Source organism: Xenopus laevis, chromosome 7S (assembly GCF_017654675.1).
Source record: "Xenopus laevis strain J_2021 chromosome 7S, Xenopus_laevis_v10.1, whole genome shotgun sequence".
NCBI lineage: Eukaryota > Metazoa > Chordata > Amphibia > Anura > Pipidae > Xenopus > Xenopus laevis.
In genome coordinates this window covers 86336574-86357878 of record NC_054384.1, presented here as the reverse complement: position 1 = coordinate 86357878, position 21305 = coordinate 86336574, and the positions used below count along the sequence as shown (strand labels likewise).

At 39.5% G+C, this 21305-nt stretch overlaps 1 protein-coding gene across 2 annotated transcripts; it reads right to left on the bottom strand.

The window, feature by feature from the left end:
• Nucleotides 1–3825: 3825 nt before the first annotated feature.
• On the bottom strand, nucleotides 3826–5894 carry hes3.S (hairy and enhancer of split 3 S homeolog). Of its 2 annotated transcripts, none has more exons than XM_018227963.2 (4): nucleotides 5688–5894; nucleotides 5487–5582; nucleotides 5152–5233; nucleotides 3826–4577 (listed from the first exon to the last, which is right to left on the bottom strand). In XM_018227963.2, exons 1-4 carry the CDS (start codon nucleotides 5739–5741, stop codon nucleotides 4195–4197), a joined length of 615 nt encoding a protein of 204 aa, XP_018083452.1. In that variant the 5' UTR covers nucleotides 5742–5894; the 3' UTR covers nucleotides 3826–4194. The 2 variants fall into 2 exon arrangements, with proteins under 2 accessions (XP_018083452.1, XP_018083453.1); XM_018227964.2 differs by having other exon boundaries at nucleotides 3826–4574.
• Nucleotides 5895–21305: the final 15411 nt, after the last annotated feature.

The following is a 21305-nucleotide window of genomic DNA, read 5'->3' as shown; positions in this document are numbered from 1 at the left end:
TTTTTAGTAGACTCTGGTATTTCAGATGCTACGTCTCATAGGTTTTGTTGTGTGGGGGTTGCTTGGCCGAAAAAGATCTGCAGCCTGTGGCTTTCCTGTTGTTGCAGGACTACAGCTCTTAGGGAAGGATGTGGGTCTTATAGTTTAGCGATATATGGAATGGAAAGCCACAGGTTGAAGGTCATTGCCTTATTACCTCTTCACACCCATATCTGCAGGATTTAAAGGGGCCCATTTACTTAACTCGAGTGAAGGAATAGAGGAAAGAAAACTTTGAACTAAAAATCGTTCGACTATTAGACTATTCCATAGTCGAAGTACTGTCTTTTTAAGAAAAAACTTTGACCACCTAGTTCGCCACCTACCGAAGTCAATGTTAGCCTAAGGGGAAGGTCCCCATAGGCTTTGCTATCTTTTTTTGGTCAAACAAAAATCGTTCGATCGATGGATTAAAATCCTTCGAATCAAACGAATCGAAGGATTTTTTGTTCGATCTAACGAATAGCGCTAAATCCTTCGACTTCGATATTCAAAGTCGAAGGATTTAACTTCGACAGTCGAATATCGACGGTTAATTAACCCTCGATAGTCGACCTTAAGTAAATTTGCCCCAAAGTGTTAGCGTTTAAGTCAATATAGATTCTACTTGTGTTAGTGAAGTCGCAGTTTATGGCCAATGTAGATTCTTTGTTTCTTTATGTATCCGTTATCCATGAAAGTTACCGAACATAACATGATATGGTATTATGACATAATAGTTACACAGTTGTTGCGTAACAGTTGGCCAAAAGTGGTTTATTTGTTTTCTGTTGGGGACAACTAGTTTATTGTGCCATTATAACCCAATAGGAAGCAATGCAACTTACTCTTTTAGCTACAACTAGCAGCACTTCCCTGTGTGTGATATCATTGTGTATGATTATGGTCTGTTATAAAGGCCATGGGGTTCCCCTATAGTTGCTGCCCATTGGTCCCTGTGACAATACTGGATTCCATTGCTGGCCACATTTCTTTCCTGACCATGGAATTGCAAATTTGCTGGAACAAGTCGGTTATTGGCAAGAAGCTGAGCTTTTTAAGCAGGACCGTGAAACTGATTCAACGCATTGAAATAAAAGCCTAATATTATCACAGGGGTTCCTCGCCCCTTGCTGGGAGCAGAACATTTTAGCTGTAAGGGAACATGTCAGGGAATTTTCCACTAGTTAATGTTAGAATGAGATGCGTTATTAACACAAACCATTGACAAGCATGACTGTGGGAGCAGTTTGTAGCAATTATTCCTGCAAATGTGTTGCTGATTTGTCTGTGCCTCTAGCTCTATCGCCCCTGGCACCTCTCTCTCAGCTGTTCTCTATAGCGCTGGACATTTACATGATAACAGGTATGGCAGCACCGCACACACATTATTGTTTGCATTTACTGAAGTCTACAAAAAAGTGAAGTTGAGACTAGATGCAAAGTAATATATATGCACAATGCTGTGGGATAGAGGAGGCCTGGTTTAGCTGAAACACTTTTTAAATATGTGATACATTTTCTAAAGCACTGAAACCTCAGTCAGCAGAGTTCCCTACTGATCCAAACCTTGGCCATGGGGGAAATTATAAATCGCTTGGTATAAATCGATTGGGATAAATCGCTTGGAATAAATCGATGGTTTAGCTTTATGAATTACCAAGGACAGTAGTCAGCAGTTATTAGAGAAGCATACCCACAGGAACTCATATTTTGTTTCATATAAGGTGAATAGGCCCAAATGATGCCTCTGGAGACCCAGAATATCTTGTTGATTTCCATAGAGTAGATCTTAGTTTAGTTTTCTATAGTTCTGTTCTTGTTACAAGTTAAAGAGGTGGTGACCAAACATTAGACGATAATACGCACGTCTTAAACCCCAATAAAACTCTGTTTCAAAAGCAAGTAGCCCATATGCTAGATTACCAGCAAAACAGCATATAATGTAGTTCTGGAAATTGGAACCTACACCTACTTCTACTAAACACAGTTGGATGTGGAAAGTTGTAGTTCACATGATCCAGTTTGCTTCTGTTACTCTTGATCTCTAAGGCTACACAGTACAAACTCGTTTCCACTTATTTATGCTATTTCCACCCCTAGTACAATGTGGGTAGTTCACCTTTAAATTAACTTTTAGTATGATGTAGAGAGGGATATTCTGAGACATTTTGCAATTGGTTTTCGTTATTTATTGTTTAAGGGTTTTGACTTATTTAGCTTTTTATTCAGCAGCTCTTCAATTTGCATTTTAAGCAATCTAGTAGCTAGGGTCTAAATTCCCCTTGCAAACAATCATTGATTTCAATAAGAGACTGGAATATGAATAGGAGAGGGGCTGAATTGAAAGATGAGGGATACCAAGTAGCAATAACAATACATTTGTAGCCTTACAGAGCATTTGTTTTTTTTAGAAGGGGGTCAGCGACTCCCATTTGAAAGCTGCAAAGAGTCAGAAAAAAAGGCAAATAACTATAAATCTATAAAAAATGAATAATGATAATTTCTTAGAATTGGTCATTCTAAAACATACTATAAGTTATCTTAAAGGCGAACCACTCCTTTAAATTAGCTTTTAAAATTGCAGTTAGTCTTCATTTTTCATTATTAGAAATGTTTCGATTTTTTTGTTCAGCAGCTCTCCAGTTTGGAATTTCAGGTTGCTAGGGTCCGCTTTAAACTAGCAACCAGGCATTGCTTTGAAAGGGAGATAGGATTATGAATAAAGGAAGGCCTAAATAAAACCATAATAAACTATTTAGGAGTATGCACTGGTTGGTTTTGGTGTATATGCTACAACTGGCTCATATATATAACCAGCTACCTAAAAATTGTAAACTTGCTATATCAATGGAGTGCCTAGAATGATTATGTATTGCTTTGTTTATGGATTCAGCTTTTTTCATGATACTGCTAAATGACAGCTGGATGTGCAACACTGTTCCATACAATGTGTTTCTGTGTTCTACATATACATATATACCAAAATACAAAGTACATATTTTTTACTATGCTGCTTAGTATATAGTTGATACCTTATTATGTCTAGAAGTTGAAGTCATTATAAATGAAATAGTGATTCTTCTATGTGTATGGCAGGCTTCTGATAAAAAATAATATCCACCGTATCAAAACAAATACAGACATGTTAAAATTAGACACTAGGCACTGGCTAAAAAAGTTCATGTAATTAATCTGTATGTGACTTCATATTTCAGCTGGAGATTGCCCCTGTTGTCTATAAACTACATGCCTTTCCATTTAAAGATTGACAGGGGCTGCTGGGACTTTAGCCTCAAATGGAGCGTCACAAGTTCCACCATTACATACTGGGGGACATTTATCAACACAGGGCAAATTTGCTATGGGCAGTAACCCACGGCAACCAGTCAGATTGCTGCATTCATTGTTCTACTTGCAGCTGGCTTTAAATAGCTAATCACTGATTGGTTGCTATAGGTAACTGCCCATGGGCAAATTTGCCCAGTGTTGATAAATGACCCCCACTGTCTCAAAAATTTAAAGTGGATTTCGAAGGCCAGTGTTACCTGCGCCAATCTGCAATGAAGGACCGTGACCTTGTTGCTACTGTCACTGATGCTAGTATTTAAAGGAATGCTAGCCTGTGAAACTACATTTCTACTGCTGTTATACTAAATCTCCTCCTGTTTATAAAGCAGTCTCTTATTCAAACTACCGAGTGGTTGCTAAGGTTCAAGACAACAGCAACTGAACTGGAAAGTAGCACTGAAGAGCCACAAAAAAATATGGCTAGCCCTTTTAAAATAAGGAGTGGTCAAGCATATATACACATATAGTTTTTTTTATTAAGAAAATAAATAAACGTTCAAGATAAAATATAGAATGTATTGGTACAGACAAAGTAACTTTTACACATGTATTTATATATATATTTATAATTAAAGGGTGGTTCACCTTATTTTGCATAATAATGCAAATTGAAGAGCTGCTGAATAAAAAGCTAATAAACTCAAAAACCTTAAATAATAAAAAATGAAAACCAATTGCAAATTGTCTCAGAATATCCCTCTCTACATCATATTCAAAGGTGAACAACCCCTTTAATATCTGGATATACATAGTATATACTAGAATTCATTCTTATAAAGAACAACCACTATTCATCTCTGGCAAAGTTTTTTAAATATATGGTGTTCACCATGGTCTCCACAAGTCTTGGTTAACAGCTCCATGGCCACTAGGTGCCATCAGCACATGGCCCTGAACTACTAAGTGTAGTGAGGTTTGGTCAGAGGGGAGCTGACAGTCAGAGGGTGTGATTCTGCGTTTAGTTGCTTGGGAGTTGCCCATATTTCCAGCCAAGGTCTGTGTGTAGGGAGCGTTGTTGGCAGGAGGTGAGGCGCTGTCCTTAGTGCTGAAATAAGAAGCGTTTACGGCCGGCAATGCTCGGGCAATGTCTTGCGTGAGGTGTGTGGCTTGGCCGGATTTATCCGCTGTCTGCAGGAATTGATTCACTCCATTAAGACAGTTTCGGAATCCAGCTTGGTACTCGGCACTTCTGTAGAGCTGAGCTCCTGCTATTAACAAGCAAAAGAAAGACATTATGGAAATGGGAGCATAGAGGCAAGTGGTGGGAGGGGTAAGTGAAGGGCAATGATCTGAATGAAAGTTGAAGAGCGGAGAGAAGGCAATAAGATTGCTAAGAGCAGTGTTGGACTGGCCCACTGAGATACCAGGAAAACTCCTGGTGGGCCAAGGTGTCAGTGGGCCCTCCTGCTTCTAACCTTTTGGCCTATTTCATGGCCATTCCCTATTTCTTTATGGAAATAAAGAGGCTTAATAATGGAAGAATAGAGTATAGTATGTAGAGAAAGAGAGTAGGAGAATAAAGAGGTTGAGTGAGGAGAGGAGATATAAAGGTTTGGAAAGTGGGCCCTCAACCTAAGGTTTTCTGGTGGGCCCCTGGTATCCCAGTGCGACACTGGCTAAGAGGAAAGAGCTTGAGCAAATGAGGCCCAAAAGAGATGGAAGAAAGAGAAGAGGCCTGGGAGACACAACGGAGAGGACAACTACAACAGTTTAAAGGGGCAGAGGAAAGAGGGGAGGAAAGATAAAGGGCGTGTGAGAAACCCTGGGGTCTAAATGACTTACCATGAATGGAACTCTGAAGAGTTTTCAGATATTTTACAGTCAGCTCGAGAATATCTGCTTTCTCCAGCTTACGCTTCCGAATCTACAAGAGAGAAAAGATTGGTTAAACATAAAGCGCATCGTCATGCAAGTGTCGTATTGTGACCAATGTCTTTACAATAAGGAGGGGATTGAATTACTGTACTGTACTGTATACATGTATGTTGTATACCATAGAGTGTTTTTATAAGTGCTTACAAGATAGGCCAGGATTTACTGGAAACATAAGGAGGACTGACTGTGAGCTCTTGTGCACTCATTATTAGACAGGATGAGTTGAGATCCCTAGTACTTACATTTTGGGAATAGTTCTTTTCTAGAAGGCCTTTGAGCTGCTCCAGTGAGATATTGATCCTCGCTCTTCTTTTCTTTTCCATCAAAGGTTTAGATACCTGAACAGAGAGGAAAAAAAAGGGAGAGTAGAAATGAGTGCCCGGTCCCTCCATAGTCAGCCATGGGACTACAATAAAGATGAGAGTGCAGCACAATATACTGACCTTTCTCAGGGTTATCGGATTAGATTCTGCTTGAGGTTCAGAGTGAGTCCCCATGTTTGAAGAAGTTGTTGCGCAGAGATCCAGGCAATTAATTGATAGGTACAGACTGAGAGGGACAAGCAGGCTGGGTGTTAGAGTGCTTCAGCAGTGCAGGGAACTGAGACACATGCTCTATGAGATTCCGAGTGAGACTGAGGGAGCATCAGTGAAGGAATGCAGATTTATACACTCACTGGATTTACATCTCAATGCAGCACTTGACCCCCTGGCCTTTGGCTATCAATAGAAAGAAATCATCAGTCCATTGCCCAGTGAACCATAAACTCATTCATGCCAGGCTTTGGTTATACAGGGGGCTGCATTTTATAGGAGTCTTCGTGTTGTAAAAGTACTATTTGTCTATGTGAGGGTACAGACCCCTTAACTGCTGATGGGAGGAAAGGAAATTTCCCTCCATATAGTTACATACTGGAGACGAGAGAAATTGTGTGAAATTGTGTGAATAATGTGTGAATACAGACAGATATCTAGAGTATAATAAATGGATAGATATATATAGATAGATAGATAGATAGATAGATAGATAGAGAGAGATAGATAGATAGATAGATAGATAGATAGATAGATAGATAGATAGATAGATGATATATATATATATATAAATTATGATAGATCGATAGATTGATAGATAGATACTGTCGATAGATAGATAATATATATAGATAGATGATGAAGATAGATAGATGATGATAGATAGATGATATATATATATAGAGAGAGAGAGAGAGAGAGAGAGAGAGAGATGAGAGATAGATTGATAGATTGATCGATTGATAGATTGATAGATAGATACCATCCTAGTGAATATATTCCAGGTAGATGATAGATACATAGCTAATATAAATATATATCTATCATCTATGTATATATCTATGTATCTATCATCTATCTATCTATCTATCTATCTATCTATCTATCTATCTATCATCTATCTATCTATCTATCTATCTATCTATCTATCTATCTATCATCTATCTATCTATCATCTATCTATCTATCTATCTATCTATCATCATCTATCTATATATATATATATATAGTCAAATACAAGATTCCTCTGCACTCAACCCATTATCAATATATTTAAGACAGAGACATTTTGTGCATACTGCTACCGAAAATGCCTTACCCTTTAAACAAAAGAGGGATTGTTTGTCCATATATTGCAATATATTTAAGCTGGCCAACTACGTCAAAGTCATCCCATATCTGGCCAGTCCTACGCTCAATTTTATCTGATTCATCAAGAATTCTGTTGCTTCATTATACATTTTACAAAGGGACTTGGTTTTACCTGCAACTTAACTTGCTGCTTTCAAAGTAAACCTCCCAAACTTGGCTGCCCTTTTATTAGACACCAGTGGGATCACCTGACTATAGCTGGGAGGGGTGGGAGCTACAACATGGAGCTGGTCACTGCTCCTGTATAACTATAACAAACAAGGGAAAGTTGTGCTCACCACTATTTTTTAAAACCATTAGGCGGGGGTGCAATGAGGCTGTGACCACAAAATACATATAGTCATATATATATGGACAAACAATCCCTGTTTTGTTTAAAGGGTAAGGCATTTTTTAGTAGCAGTATGCACAAAATGTCGCTGTCTTAAATATATTGATAATGGGTTAGTGCAGAGGACTCTTGTATTTGACTATATGTATTTTGTGGTCACACCCTCATTGCATATATAGATAGAAAGCCCTTCCCAACTATAGTCAGGTGATCCCACTGGTGTCTAATAAAAGGGCAGCCAAGTTTGGGAGGTTTACTTTGAAAGCAGCAAGTTAAGTTGCAGGTAAAACCAAGTCCCTTTGTAAGATGTATAATGAAGCAACAGAATCCTTGATGAATCAGATAAAATTGAGCATAGGACTGGCCAGATATGGGATGACTTTGACGTAGTTGGCCAGCCTCATTGCACCCCCGCCTAATGGTTTTAAAAAATAGTGGTGAGCACAACTTTCCCTTGTTTGTTATAGTATATATATATATATATATATATATATATATATATCATCTATGTATCTATCATCTATCTATCTATCTATCTATCATCTATCTATCATCATCTATATATATATATATATATATATATATATATATATATATATATATATATATATATTTAGATATATAGATGATGATAGATGATAGATAGATAGATAGATAGATAGATGATAGATACATAGATGATATATATATATATATATATATATATATATATATATATATATATATATATAGATGATGATAGATAGATAGATAGATAGATAGATGGATAGATGATAGATACATAGTACATAGATGATATATATATGTATATATATATATATATATATATATATATATATATATATATATATATATATATATATATATATATATATACACCATCCTAGTGTATATATTCCAGGTCACTATGGCCTAGAATTCCTCCAGAGCCAGGATGATATTGTTATAAAACTTCCCCTGACAGAAGGCACATGCAGGGCCCCTGTCCCCTAGCCTTTATTGTCGGAGATTAAAAAATGATTGTATCTCCTGCACATCCCCAGTGTTTTTGAACCTATATGTGTGTGGTTGAACAGCATGCCGCCCCGTAAAATCCTGCCGCCCTAGGCCCAGGCCTTGGTGGCCTTTCCACAAATTTATTGATTTATGGGCATTGGGGTTGCTTCTGGGCTCACCTGGCCCGTAAGTACTGGTACATACAAATATACACACATTTACATGTAGAAAGGGGGAGGGGTACAAGTCTGTACTGCTATCAGAGTTCTTAGCTGTTAGTCACATGGGGTCCTCCACACAGAGCATGAAATGTCCCCCACAGAGACCTGTAGGCCTGCACTGCCAGAGGCACAATTTAGTGCTTTCTTACTGACTCTGCTCAGACAGCGGGGGGCACCTGGCTATGGCTAATAGCCCAACAATAAAGCAATTTTCTGCTCTTTATAGCTCGGAAATGAGAGATGCTCTGATTTTCCGCTTTTAATTACGACATAAAAACCATAGGGAGCACTCAGCATTCCTCCTGCATAGATCCATTCCTTTCCTTTCCATTCCTTTCCATTCCTTCCTCTGCACCCCCCCTCCCCCCAACAGAACCAAACGTATCTGTGCCTTTCCTACACGGCCAATAGTGCAGTCCCTGCAGTGCAGTGTGTATGGGTCATGTGTTCTTTCATCATAATCATTGTTCTTAAAAAATCTACTATTATCGAAATAGTCTGATAATAAAACAAAAATGAAAAGGTATATCGCTTTTAAATAAAGTTTATTACAATTACACTTAACTTCAAATAGTTGTAGATAACATCACATATGTTTCATCCTTGTAGTACAACTCATGTGCCCATACTGTATTGTGTATTCTATGAGACGTGAGCACGCTGCTTGCCTGCTGGGTGCCTGGGAGCTAATTGCCCTAATATAGTGAGACAATGAAGGTGCACCTTACGGCAATGACCAACTGGGCCAGCAAATGGGCAAATTAGCAGCGCTGTTAAAGTAATTTGTTATTTAATGATGGTCTCACCGTGTATGAAGCCTGTTTTCATCGGCCGCTTTACAACCTGAATGGAAGGCACTCATTTGCAATTAAAAGGAAAGCCAAAGCACAACAAATCAGAATAGAAAGATCAAATGGTCCCACTCATACACACAGTGAATAGATACATTTCCATTAGAACACTGGAGCAATGCCCCAGAGAAACAGAGCAAAACAACAGATGGATCCTAGTATTTATTAATATCAGTTATAATGTATGTAACCCAAAGAATCCCAGTGGAGCCCAGTATAGATACATGTACATCTGTGGGGCAGTTAGGGTGATAGCATGATAACACAGAGATGAGGGACATGGTAAAAAAGATGGGACAGAAAGAGCGATGGAGAGAATGCAACTGAAAACAGAAGAAGCAGAAAGAGAACAATTAAAAAGGAAAATAAAATAAATGCACATGAAAGGTCTCGTATGAAATAGCTAAATAAAGAAAAATAGGAGCCAGATGAAGGGTTATGAAGGGATAATGGAATGTCACCACACTTGCACCACAACACACTTGGGCTATGAAGGGAGACATGGCAGAGATTACAGAGAGAAATGCTGAGTTAGGAAGTGAGTAGGGTGAAAAATAAAGGACTGAAGAACAGATTAAGGGAAGAATATAAGGGGACATGATGGAAAAAGACAGAGAAACACATGGAGAGAGGTTGGATACATGCAGATGTAAATGCGATCAGAACACACTGATCCCAAATATAATAAGGCCCAAAATAGTGAATGTGACCCAGAATAGGAAGCTCAGGTTCTGCATCACAGTATGAAGTGCCTTTGGGAAGGGGGACGCCCTCCTATTTAATCCCATTGAATTATTCGCTAACAACCCGACACCAGAGACCCAGCAGCCACCCAGGGGCACTAAACACTTAGTTTGCATAAAAGAGATCAGTCACGTTCAATCTAAATTTGTATTTTTAGCATAGCACTTCCTCTGTGGCTTTAGGCCTATTACTGGGCAATTGTTCTTTTGTTCTTTCTTCTTCTCTTGGTCTCTTTCTCTGTCAGTGGTCAGGAATCAGGATGTCTCCTCGCAGCGTAGCAAATTGTCTTCCCACCCATCCGGAGAAAGTGCTCCTGCCAGGCAGACTCCTACCTTTTAAACTGCACACCATCCTATCCATATTCTGTACACAATGCTCAGTGTATGGTAGAGCCTACTGCTACCAATACTGTATACCTATAAAGTATTCTGCAGAAGAGAGCCTGCTGGTGCCAGCCTATCTACAGGCTATATAAAGTATTCTGCAGAATAGAGCCTTCTGGTGCCAGCCTATCTACATGATTTACAAAGCAGTTAGATGCCTCAACCTTTTTTGGACAGGGGACAGCTGCGCGCCTCATTTTTGTGCGTTGGGCTCGGCGGGCCAGTGCAGGAGTGTTGATGGCCTGCTTCAGCGTCGCGTCCCTGCGGTTGGGGACCCCTGCAATAGAGAATACTCAGTAAAGACCACTGCTGATTTCATATCTACAAGCTATACAGAATATCAGTAGGATAGAGCCCCCTAGTAGGGCCCCCTAGAAGGGCATATGGGCTGGTATCAATCAATGTATACAGGAGAGGGAGAGCTGTTTGTCCCCCGCAACTATGTCCATCTACTGGAGGACTGCAACTAAGGTATCTCCAATATATGGGTACAGTAATATCTAGCAGTAAAGCAGCTGGCTTGGGCAATGCAGGTTGTGTGCCCTTGCCTACAGGTGTGTGCCAGGTAGAGACACGTGTCTGCCCCTGAGTGGCCCCATAACTAAACACACAGGCCAGAGAATTTCTAAAGACTCTTCCATAAGTTGTTTAAAGCTCTCTGGCTTGGAAAGACACACAAGGAGCCCAAGGAAAACTGTATGTGGACGATTAGCTAAATCAGGGCTGTCCAACTGGTGGCCCGTGGGCCACATGACCCCCCCTTCTGTGGCCCCCACATGCTGTGTCTGCTTACCATATGTAAGCTTTAAAAGGTATCACTACAGAAATTAACTTGCCCCTGCATTGTTTAATTGAAGAGGACACTCACACACCCGTTGTGCAGATATTCGGGTTTGCTCGGTGCACAGTGATTGGAGGATACGGCAACCTCCCAGTGAACTGTATAGAAAATAACCACACTAGCACACGAGACTTGTGTCTGCAGGGCAAGCCTGCAGACACAAGTCTTGTGTGCCAGTGTGTTTATTTTCTATACCCTGCATTGTTTAAACCTCAAATTCAGACTCTAATCCCCTGTATTGTTCACACTTGTGACACCTCTATTGTTCACACCCCTAAAACTCTGTACTGTTCCCACCTGAGACCCAGACTGAAACTGCCCACATTGTTCACCTGTTCACACTTTATACAAAATGCTGTAGGGGCACCAGCACTGTGTCACTGTATGTAATACATATTAGACTGGTCCTGATTCCTGTCTCCTGCTCTGTTCTGCCTTCCCTGTGTGTGCCATTCTCTGCTTGCTCGGTGATGCTTGGGTGTGCCATTCTCTACTTGCCCAGTGCTACTTGTGTGTGCCATTCTCTGCTTGCCCTACGCTACCTGTGGAATGTAAGCCTGGGTTTGTTCTTGGGATTTGTAAGCATTTGGAAATTGTTGTTAAGGGCCCCTAAGGTCTTTAATCGTGTGTTGGGGGGTTGTTGTATTATCCACAAGGGAGGATGAGGCATATGGATTTAAGGGTATGTTTTTAACATGAATTCAATTTTTCACATATGAGTGATGAGGGATTTCCCTGCAGTGAGCACCAACCATTTGGTTTTTTGGTGTGCTACCACCGTTAATGTGGATATGATCTTAAAAGTTCTTGTGGTAATATGGGTGTGGTTTACAGTGGGTGTGGTTTAAAAGGGGGAGTGGCCAACACTGACTTCCATTATCGGCCCTCCACCACATAGGCCAGTACAATTTTGGCCCTCGGTACCACAGAAGTTGGACAGCACTGAGCTAAGTAGAGACAATGCAAATAAACAGGACTTTGTAAGTAGCTGGGGGCTGAAGTGGTGTAAAAGGGAACTCCACAATATTTATAAGATCATTGTGCAGAAGTCCCATTGTGCCCCCCCCAATACAAAGGATCCCTGCAGCACATTAAGCACCCTGCCTTTTGTCCCTTTATACAGGACATTTGACATGGGGCTACTTTGAATTGCTAAAGTAATTGCATGAATAACTAGCCCAAACTTCTTTTCATCCTCCCAGCAAAACAGGTAAGGGCAATGCCCAACCGGACAGATCCTTCATAGTGATGGTGCTACTTAGTAACATGGAAAATGAGGTTCCAAACTTAAGAACTGACTCCCCTTACTCTAAAGACAGAAAAGGATAAGCTAAACCAGTGATCCCCAACCAGTAGCTCGTGAGCAACATGTTGCTCCAACCCCTTGGATGTTGCTCCCAGTGGCCTCAAAGCAGGAGCTTATTTTTGAATTCCAGGCTTGGAGGCAAGTTTTGGTTGTATAAAAACCAGGTGTACTGCCAAGCAGAGCCTCAATGTAGGTTGACAATCCACATAGGGACTACTAAATGGCCAATCACAGCCCTTATTTGGCAACCCAGGAATATATTTCATGCTAGGGTTGCTCCTCAACTCCATTTACTACTGAATGTTGCTCACGGGTTCCAAAGGTTGGGGATCCCTGAGCTAATCCAATTAAAATTACAGTTATATTTTTATTTAATATCTCAAAGAAAATACAGTTTTGTCTGGAGATTAAATCTAACACAGATGCTAACACAGATTGGTACAGTACTTTAAATGCAAAACATGCAGCTATGCGCTGGAGAGACCATTTCAATTATATCTTTATATACGGATTACTATTACTAACATTTTGCACTGCACCAGTATAATTGAAATAGGCACTCGGGTTTTGTATATATAGTTTTAATAGATGCAATCCAGTGCCTAACTTTATACTTAATGCTTCAAGCACCTAGAAAATATTATGAGCCCTGCATAATTAGATTGCAAGCTGTTCCAGTCAGGAATCTTTTTCTCATGTGCTGTATATTCTGCTCATTGTTTATGTATATTGTGTTTATTCTGTATGTATATTCTGGCAATAACTGCATGCTATGTGTGTTTCTATATACTGTAAATTTAATATGCCAGTGTAATTAACTATAAGTCTAATTTGCCAATCTAAAAAATGTTTACAAACGGTTGATTACAACGCAGTCCCATTTGTAGAGCCAATAAACAAATACATGAATGCAACTTCTACCTGTAGCATAAAGCCTTAATGGAGGCACCCCACCCCCCTGTCCCAAGAACTGTACAGTACTGGAGGCTGGAGATGACAATAGACCTCAGCAGTGCTCTGGATTTAGCTCTGGGGCAGAATCGTTAAATAAAGTGTGAGCACAGCACGCTTGGTTAAAACTTTTGACTTGGATGAAAATAAGGGCTTTCACTTAAACCTGACACAATAATATATAGAAATGATTTGCAGCTTTGTCGCGACACAATCGGGGCACTCCGGCCCATTGTCTGAAAGAAAGTGAGTGAGGACAACAAGAGAGCCCCTATTGTCAGGCTAACTAGAAGTCTTGTTTAGGGTAATTTGTTACCTAATGATGTTCTTCCTTGTCATAAAGTTCCATGGGCTCTGAAAGCCTTTCTCCAAGGACTCATTCAGTAACCCATAGATCCTTGTTATGCTGATACAGATAAAAGGGCAGAACACAGAAGATACAAACTCACATTTCCAAAGGCAATTTTGAGTCCGAGGGCTTTGCTTTATGTGACTTCAAATAGATCTCTGCATTGCCATATACTAAAATCATTGAGTCTATTGCCAGGGCTGGCAGGATTTGCTCTCTAATACAAGTAGCTCAAACAGATCAGATCAAAAGTCTGGGGGGAATGCTCTTGAATTCTAATCTTTCATCAGTGAAAGATACCAAAATATTTTTCAGATTTGTTTGTAGCATTTTCTTGCAAGTGAAAAGATGCAAAATAAACTCCCTATAAACTTACTGTGAATTAAATTATTGCAAAGTATTTTTGAGGCAAGTGGGAACAGAGTTGAAAACCTGGGAGCTGAATGTCCCGCATGACATCTAATACGGTGAACATTATACAGGTATTGGATTCCTTATCTACATAGTTCCAAATTATGGGAAGGCCATCTCCCATAGAGCCCATTCTGTAATAATAAAACAGTAGCTTGTACTTCATGGTCACTAAGCTTCATCAATCAGTATTGGTGGCAAAATAATCCTATTGGGTTTGTTTAATGTTTAAATGATATCAAGCATACTTACAGTATGGTGATCCAAATTAATGCACTGCCGGGTGATGTTGTGATGGCTGATTCAGTTAATGACTATAAGAATGGCTTGGATGATTTCTTGGACAGACATAATATCAAAGGCTATTGTGATACTAAGCTCTATAGTTAGTATAGGTATGGGTAGATAGAATTTGATTAAAAGTAGGGAGGGGTGTGTGTATGGATGCTGGGTTTTCATTTGGAGGGGTTGAACTTGATGGATTTTGTCTTTTTTCAACCCAATTTAACTATGTAACTATGTAACTATCTATAATGCTGGCACTGAGAACAGACACAGCAATAAAGAGGTACCACTTTTACCTCTTCAAGAGACACGGAATGATGGCCAAACCTATGGATTGATGGTATGCATGTTGTGCACAGTGAAGTGGCTACAGAGTAGAAGGCAGATGCACTTCAAGGCTTGTTCACCAATGAATAGCATGCAGGATGGCTCCAAACCAATGGCTCCTATTTACATATTCAGCTAAATCAAAAGAGTCTTGCTCTTCATATTGCACTTCACTTAGGAATACAACATATAAATAGAGAAGCCCTTCAACGCTACTTATTTCACCGCCCTCTAGCTCTGACTGTCCCATTCACATACACCCAAATCTTATTAGTCAATTATAATAAGTTATAATGCACTCCCCCATTCGAAAAATTGAAGAATAATCTGAGGACCAGTGCAGCACACAATGATTGAAACAAGAACAGAAATTCAGCAATAAGTGGTATTTTGTACTGAAAATGAAGAATCCTTTGTCTTTGTCTCATGGTAATAAGGAAAAGCACAAAACAAAAAGCAGAATCGCTCTGGCTTTGCTGGGGATAAAGGCCCTGCGGGGCTGATTTGTATATTTTCTCTGCTTGACTGCAGCTACAGATTCATACAACAGCCGATTAGTTATGCAGCCCATGCAATATAACACCACCATTGTGGAACATATGGGTTATATGGTGCTGCTTGTGGGGCAAAAATCTGCAGTCGGTGGAAAATTCACCCGAAATCAACAATTAGCAACGGTCAGGTCTAAAGAAAAAGTATCAATCTGCTACTGAATGTAACAGGCTGTCCTCTCTGGTGTGGTACTGAGGCTTAGCCAGCCTTCTGCTTCAATGGCAATTACCTGTTGATTATGTCAGCCAAGTCCTCTAACATTACAGCACCCTGGAGGTTGGCCATCACTGCATTAAGATACCAGTTTCACCAGTTTTCACCTTCAAACACTTTTATCAGTTTATTTTGTTTTCAGACTTTTCCCAACTACTTTCTATTTTCTATTTGTAACCATTTTTCTAATATTGAAGTGTAAAGATTCATTTTTACCTTCTAAAGCAGCTCTGGGGGGAGGGGTTGCTGACTTTAGGGCAGAGACACACGCTCAGGTTCGGGGAGATATAGTCGCCCGGTGATAAATTGCCTCTTCTTCAAGGCAACTAGTCTCCCCGAACTGTCTCCTGCCAGCTAGAATGTAAATCGCTGGCGGGATGGCGATTAGTTTTCCGAAGTTGCCCGAAGTTTCCTTGTGAGGCAACTTCAGAAAACGAACCGCACCGATTGCTATCCTGCCAGCAAAGAATTAGGGGCAAATTTACTAAAGCGCAAAGTGACTAATGCTGGCAAAAATTCGCTAGCATTTCGGGACTTTGCCGTAAATTCGTTAGCGAAGGAGATAGACTCTGGCGCTATGGACGTAACTACGCAAATTCACTAAGATGCGGATTTTACTGAACGTTACCTCTTGCGCCAGACTTGCCTTCGCCACCTCAGACCAGGCAAAGTGCAATAGAGTAGATAGGACTTCCTCAAAAAACGCTGGCGTCTTTTCAGTTTTTCAGGGTGATAGGCTGAAAAAGATCGTAAATCTTTTTTGGGGTACCCTCCTTCCCCCCTACATTTCCTAACATATGGCACCTAAACTATACAGTGGGCACATGTGTAGGCCTATATTATACCTCTATTTTATTTTATGAAGCTTTCCCAGGCTTGTGTAGTGTAATGTAGTTGCTGCAACATATGCGTCCATTGAACTTTAACTTCATGCCATATGCTAATTAGGCATCGCTAGCGTAACTTCGAACTGCTTATCATATTATCGCTAGCGCAACTTCAATGGCTTTCAGAACCCTGCACTCAAATTTGGATTTTAGTGAATTAGCGTCCTGGGGAATCTACGCCCGGCGAAGTGTTGCGATGTCAGTGAAGCCGTCGCTGGCGCAATTTCGGCGGTAAGTAAATTTGCCCCTTAGTCTCCCCGAATCTGAGCGCGTCTCTGCCTTGATTATAAATTAATACATTTACTTGATACATTTGTTATCTTTGTCACTGCTGAACAGAATTATTAGAAGCTGTTAGAATTGATACAATAGTTGCTAATATTTCAGTTACTGCTGAGAAATATATCAACTAATTGTATCAACTAATTGTATCAACTAAACGTAGCAAATTGTAACAATTTAGATGGTCCTGGGTCACTGCGCTGCCAGACTCAAACACTTGAGGCAGGAACATTAAACTTTAAACTTCAATTTTGGGAAAATGATAAAAAATAAACGATGGAAAGCAATTGAAAAGATTCTTTGTTTATGGTGAACAATCTGAAAACAACTGAACTGAAAAAAATGTTTAGAGGGGATATTCTGGAACTAAACATGCTAAATGATAAATGATGATACATTTATGCTAAGAGCATTACATATATATACAATAATGACATTGCAATGTTTCACATAGGAGAGTTTTAAGGAATCACACTGGACACTCAAGAGTTCATGTAAGTGAAATAGAAAATCACAACTCTTGTTCTGCCTATTTAACATCCACATTCCTGGAGATAGTGGCTCTGGGCCTCTGGCTGATTATGACAGTGTCACACTTTCTCCCTTGAGGATAAGCTCCAGTGTCCTTTTTTTATCTGGCATGTTGTTCGCATTTGAATGACACCAATCAGCCTTTCTTTTCCATTCATGCAGGGACTACAATTACTGTACGAATAGGTCCTGACGAACATGGGCAAGATCGACCTTCACATTTTCAAAGCAGAAATGTGTTTCCTATATTTGGTTTTGATTTGGTTTTACTAAACCCTAAGGCCTTGGGCACATGGAGTTATGACTCTGCTGCACTCAGCCTGTGTAGTATTTGCAGGCTGAGAGAAACTGGTCTGCAATGGATCCTAGTACCTTTAATCTGCACTGAAAAGTACATCTTCTGCTTGCATGCAGGCACACGCAGCAAATTAAGTGGAGGTCAGCCAAAAAATTTGAAAGCAGGCATTTACAGGCTGACCTCCACTCCACTGCATGTGCCTGCACGCAAGCAGAAGCTGCACTTTTCAGTGCAGAACAAGGGAGCTGGGGCATGGAGCAGATCTGCTTCTCTAAGCCTGAAAAAAAGCAGACTCCGAGCAGTCCTAAGATGATCATATCACATTATCTTGGATACAGTGCTGAGATTTGCCAAAAGCCTAATCAGAATCCTACATTTCGTGCATTACTGCTATCAATTCCCATATGCCCAGCTACTTATTTACCATCATGTATTAGTGCTGCCAATGTGCATAAACTTGTTTACACTTTCAAAAACACATAATAGTGGATTGTTTTTGCCAAGGGGCCCATTTACTTAGTTCGAGTGAAGGAATAGAGGAAAAATAGTTTGAATTTCGAATAGTCGAATAAGGGTACTTCGACCATTGAATGGGCTACTTCGACCTTCGACTACGACCTTTGACTTTGAATCGAACCATTCGAACTAAAAATTGTTCGACTATTCGACCATTCGATAGTACTGTCTCTTTAAAAATTTCTTCGACTCCCTAGTTCGCCACCTAAAACTTACCGAGGCCAATGTTAGCCTATGGGGAAGGTCCCCATAGGCTTCCTAACAATTTCCTGATCGAAGGAATATCCTTTGATCGATGGATTCAAATCCTTCAAATCGTTCGATTATTCCTTCGTTCGATCGTAGGAATAGCGCAAAATTCTTCGACTTCGATATTCGAAGTCGAAGGATTTTACTTCGACGGTCGAATATTGAGGGTTAATTAACCCTCGATATTCGACCCTAGGTAAATGTGCCCCTTTAAAGTGTTTGGTACCCAGGTTTTTCAGATAAGGGGTCTTTCTGTCTTAAGACTGCTAAAAATATTTAAACCTGAAAACCTAACTTGATTTTACACCCCTTTTCCATCATCAAATTCAACTAACAGACTACTAAAGAGAAAAGCAAATTAATCAAAATGAAGAATCATTTTTTAATAGGATTTAAAAGGATTTTTTGAATAGGATTTTTTAAACAAGGGCAATGTTGGACACATATATGTGTTTTCAATAATGAAGTGTTTCTCTCTTTATTCCAACATTGCACTCAGTGTTGCAGCCACCACATTTCTGAGCTTTCTGGATCATAGAAAATACCAGCCGATGCAGCAAAATAGAGCGTGAGAATAAGTGGCAATTCTGTGCAAATATTATGACTTTGTAAATAATCCCCACTGACTTCTTCAAGTAGTTAAGTAGCAGATGAACTCAAGTACCTTCTTAGAAAGAGCAGACAAGAGTTATTTTGATGTCAGACCGTTTGAACTGCAAATGCCAAGGAAAATAGACACAGCTTTCAACTTTATTTTCCCCTTTCAAACGTGTGTTCTCCCGATTAAACTTTGTGTACACAGCGTTCATGAATGGAAAATCCTTTAACCCAGTCATCAGAGGCCTCCAAAGAATTCAGCTCTCTGGAGAGTCCAGTGGATTAGTGTCCTGTTTTTTTTAACTACTGCATAACCTAAAGCTGTGTGGGGTAAAAAGTTGACATGAGAAATAAAATTTCCGTAAAATTGCAGCTAATGTGCCTGGTCATGGTGTGGGTGGGCTGAGATGGAATCAGCAGGAGCTTTCTCACTTTCATTCAATAGTCCTTTGCTGATTTCTATTTTGTTCCACTTTTAACGGAGGCTTCTCGAGCTTTAACAAATCCACAATTTTATGCTACTAATTCCCTCAACCTCCCCTTTTGTAGTTTTCCTTCACGACACATTGTAGAACATATAACTGAATCCATCTAAACAGTATTATCAGCATATGTTCCTGTAAGTTCTTGTAAGTTCACTGATCTTTTAGTTTTTGATACCCTTTTATTGTATTTCATGAGAAAATATCTGTTAAAATATATCAATTTTTTTTTAGATTTCATTTTAATACAAGTTTGTATTTATTGCCTCCCTAATAAATATGTAAATAATCATTAAATCCTATTTCTGTAAAGCAATGCATACAATGAATACTTTTTGTGCAATAAAAATCACTTTAAAAAGTTGCCTCCTATTGGAAATGTGTCTGGCCTTAAATAAAAGGTGTTTTCAATGGCTCATTATTACAAGAGCGCATATAATTTGTATTTTTCTTGCAGTTCACAAAGCAATAAGGTATTATCATTTTGTATTGTATTCACATTTGCCAAGAAAGTGGTATTTAAGTGAAATCTGCCCAGGCTTCCATAGCAAAAAAAGCAATGGTCTGAACTCTGGAATTAGAGACACCTCTTTTTCATATGTTTTTCAATGCACATTGCAGTATCTTCAATTAGTTATTCAGCCAGGAAGGCTGATTTATTGGATGAGGAACCTGTTCCCAGGAGCGGTTTGGCCCTTTGTAACCAAGTGTGTCGAATCTCTGTGTCGAATCTCTTAGAACAGCAGGGAGAAGGAGGCGGACTGTCCATTTTCCACGCTTCTAACCCAGCTCTGACTATAGATACAAACTGCATTGTACTTTTAAAGGTTGCATTTGTGTTTGGGACTTACTGGTTCAGCTGTGGAAGCAAAAAGAATATTTTATTGTGAGTTCTATATCAGGTCGTCTGTTGAGACTTGAGACTATTGCTTCTATAGATTACAGTGCCGAAGCTTGAGAACCAGGTATGGTTTGGGGGACCAGAATGTTAAAAGATATAAATGATCGGTGAACGGTTTAGCAGACATAGAACCGATATAGAAAAATGCCTGCAAAAGATGGTTTTCTTTTCATTAGAAAAGTAATGCCTTAGATGCCAAATATTTCATAAAGAAATACTGCAATGCAAGGTCAATTTAAAAAAGTATCTAAGATTGTATTTAATCCATGGCCTTCTCTGTTTATCTCTACCCTTTAAAGTTATATTATGCCAAGTACCCTAATTAACAAAGATGGAGCACTGACAAAGGGACCAAATGTGGAAAAAACTCATGTGTATATTAGTGTAGAGGTCTGTGTCACCGCTCTACCTGTTTTAGACAGGGCACATTTCATTATATATATACACATAGAAATATATTTAAATCTTCACATAGACCCGCACTCCAATGTTTCGTTATTCAAGTTATCTTTATTGCATACATCTGTGTATCCAACATTTTGACCCACCTTAGGGCTTTTATCATCCTTGATGTATGCAATAAAGATAATAATTTGAATCACGGAACATTGGAGTGTGGGTCTATGTGAAGATTTTTATAAAGATTTGACCCAGCACTCACAGCTACATATAAAATCCACATCAGAGTGCGGCTGCTTGTGACTGAAATATATTGATAATGGGTTGAGTGCAGAGGACTCTTGTAGTTGACTATATGTATTTTGTGGTTACAGCCTCATTGCACCCCCCGCCTAATGGTTTTAAAAATTAGTGGTGAGCACAACTTTCCCTTGTTTGTTATAGTTATACAGGAGCAGTGACCAGCTCCATGT

Coding starts and splice junctions, on each gene's coding strand:
- hes3.S (XM_018227963.2), bottom strand. CDS start 5,741: ATGGGGACTCACTCTGAACCTCAAGCAGAATCTAATCCGATAACCCTG. Junction 5,583..5,687: donor ATCCGATAACCCTGAGAAAG/GTCAGTATATTG, acceptor CTCTCTGTTCAG/GTATCTAAACCTTTGATGGA. Junction 5,234..5,486: donor AAAAGAACTATTCCCAAAAT/GTAAGTACTAGG, acceptor TCTCTCTTGTAG/ATTCGGAAGCGTAAGCTGGA.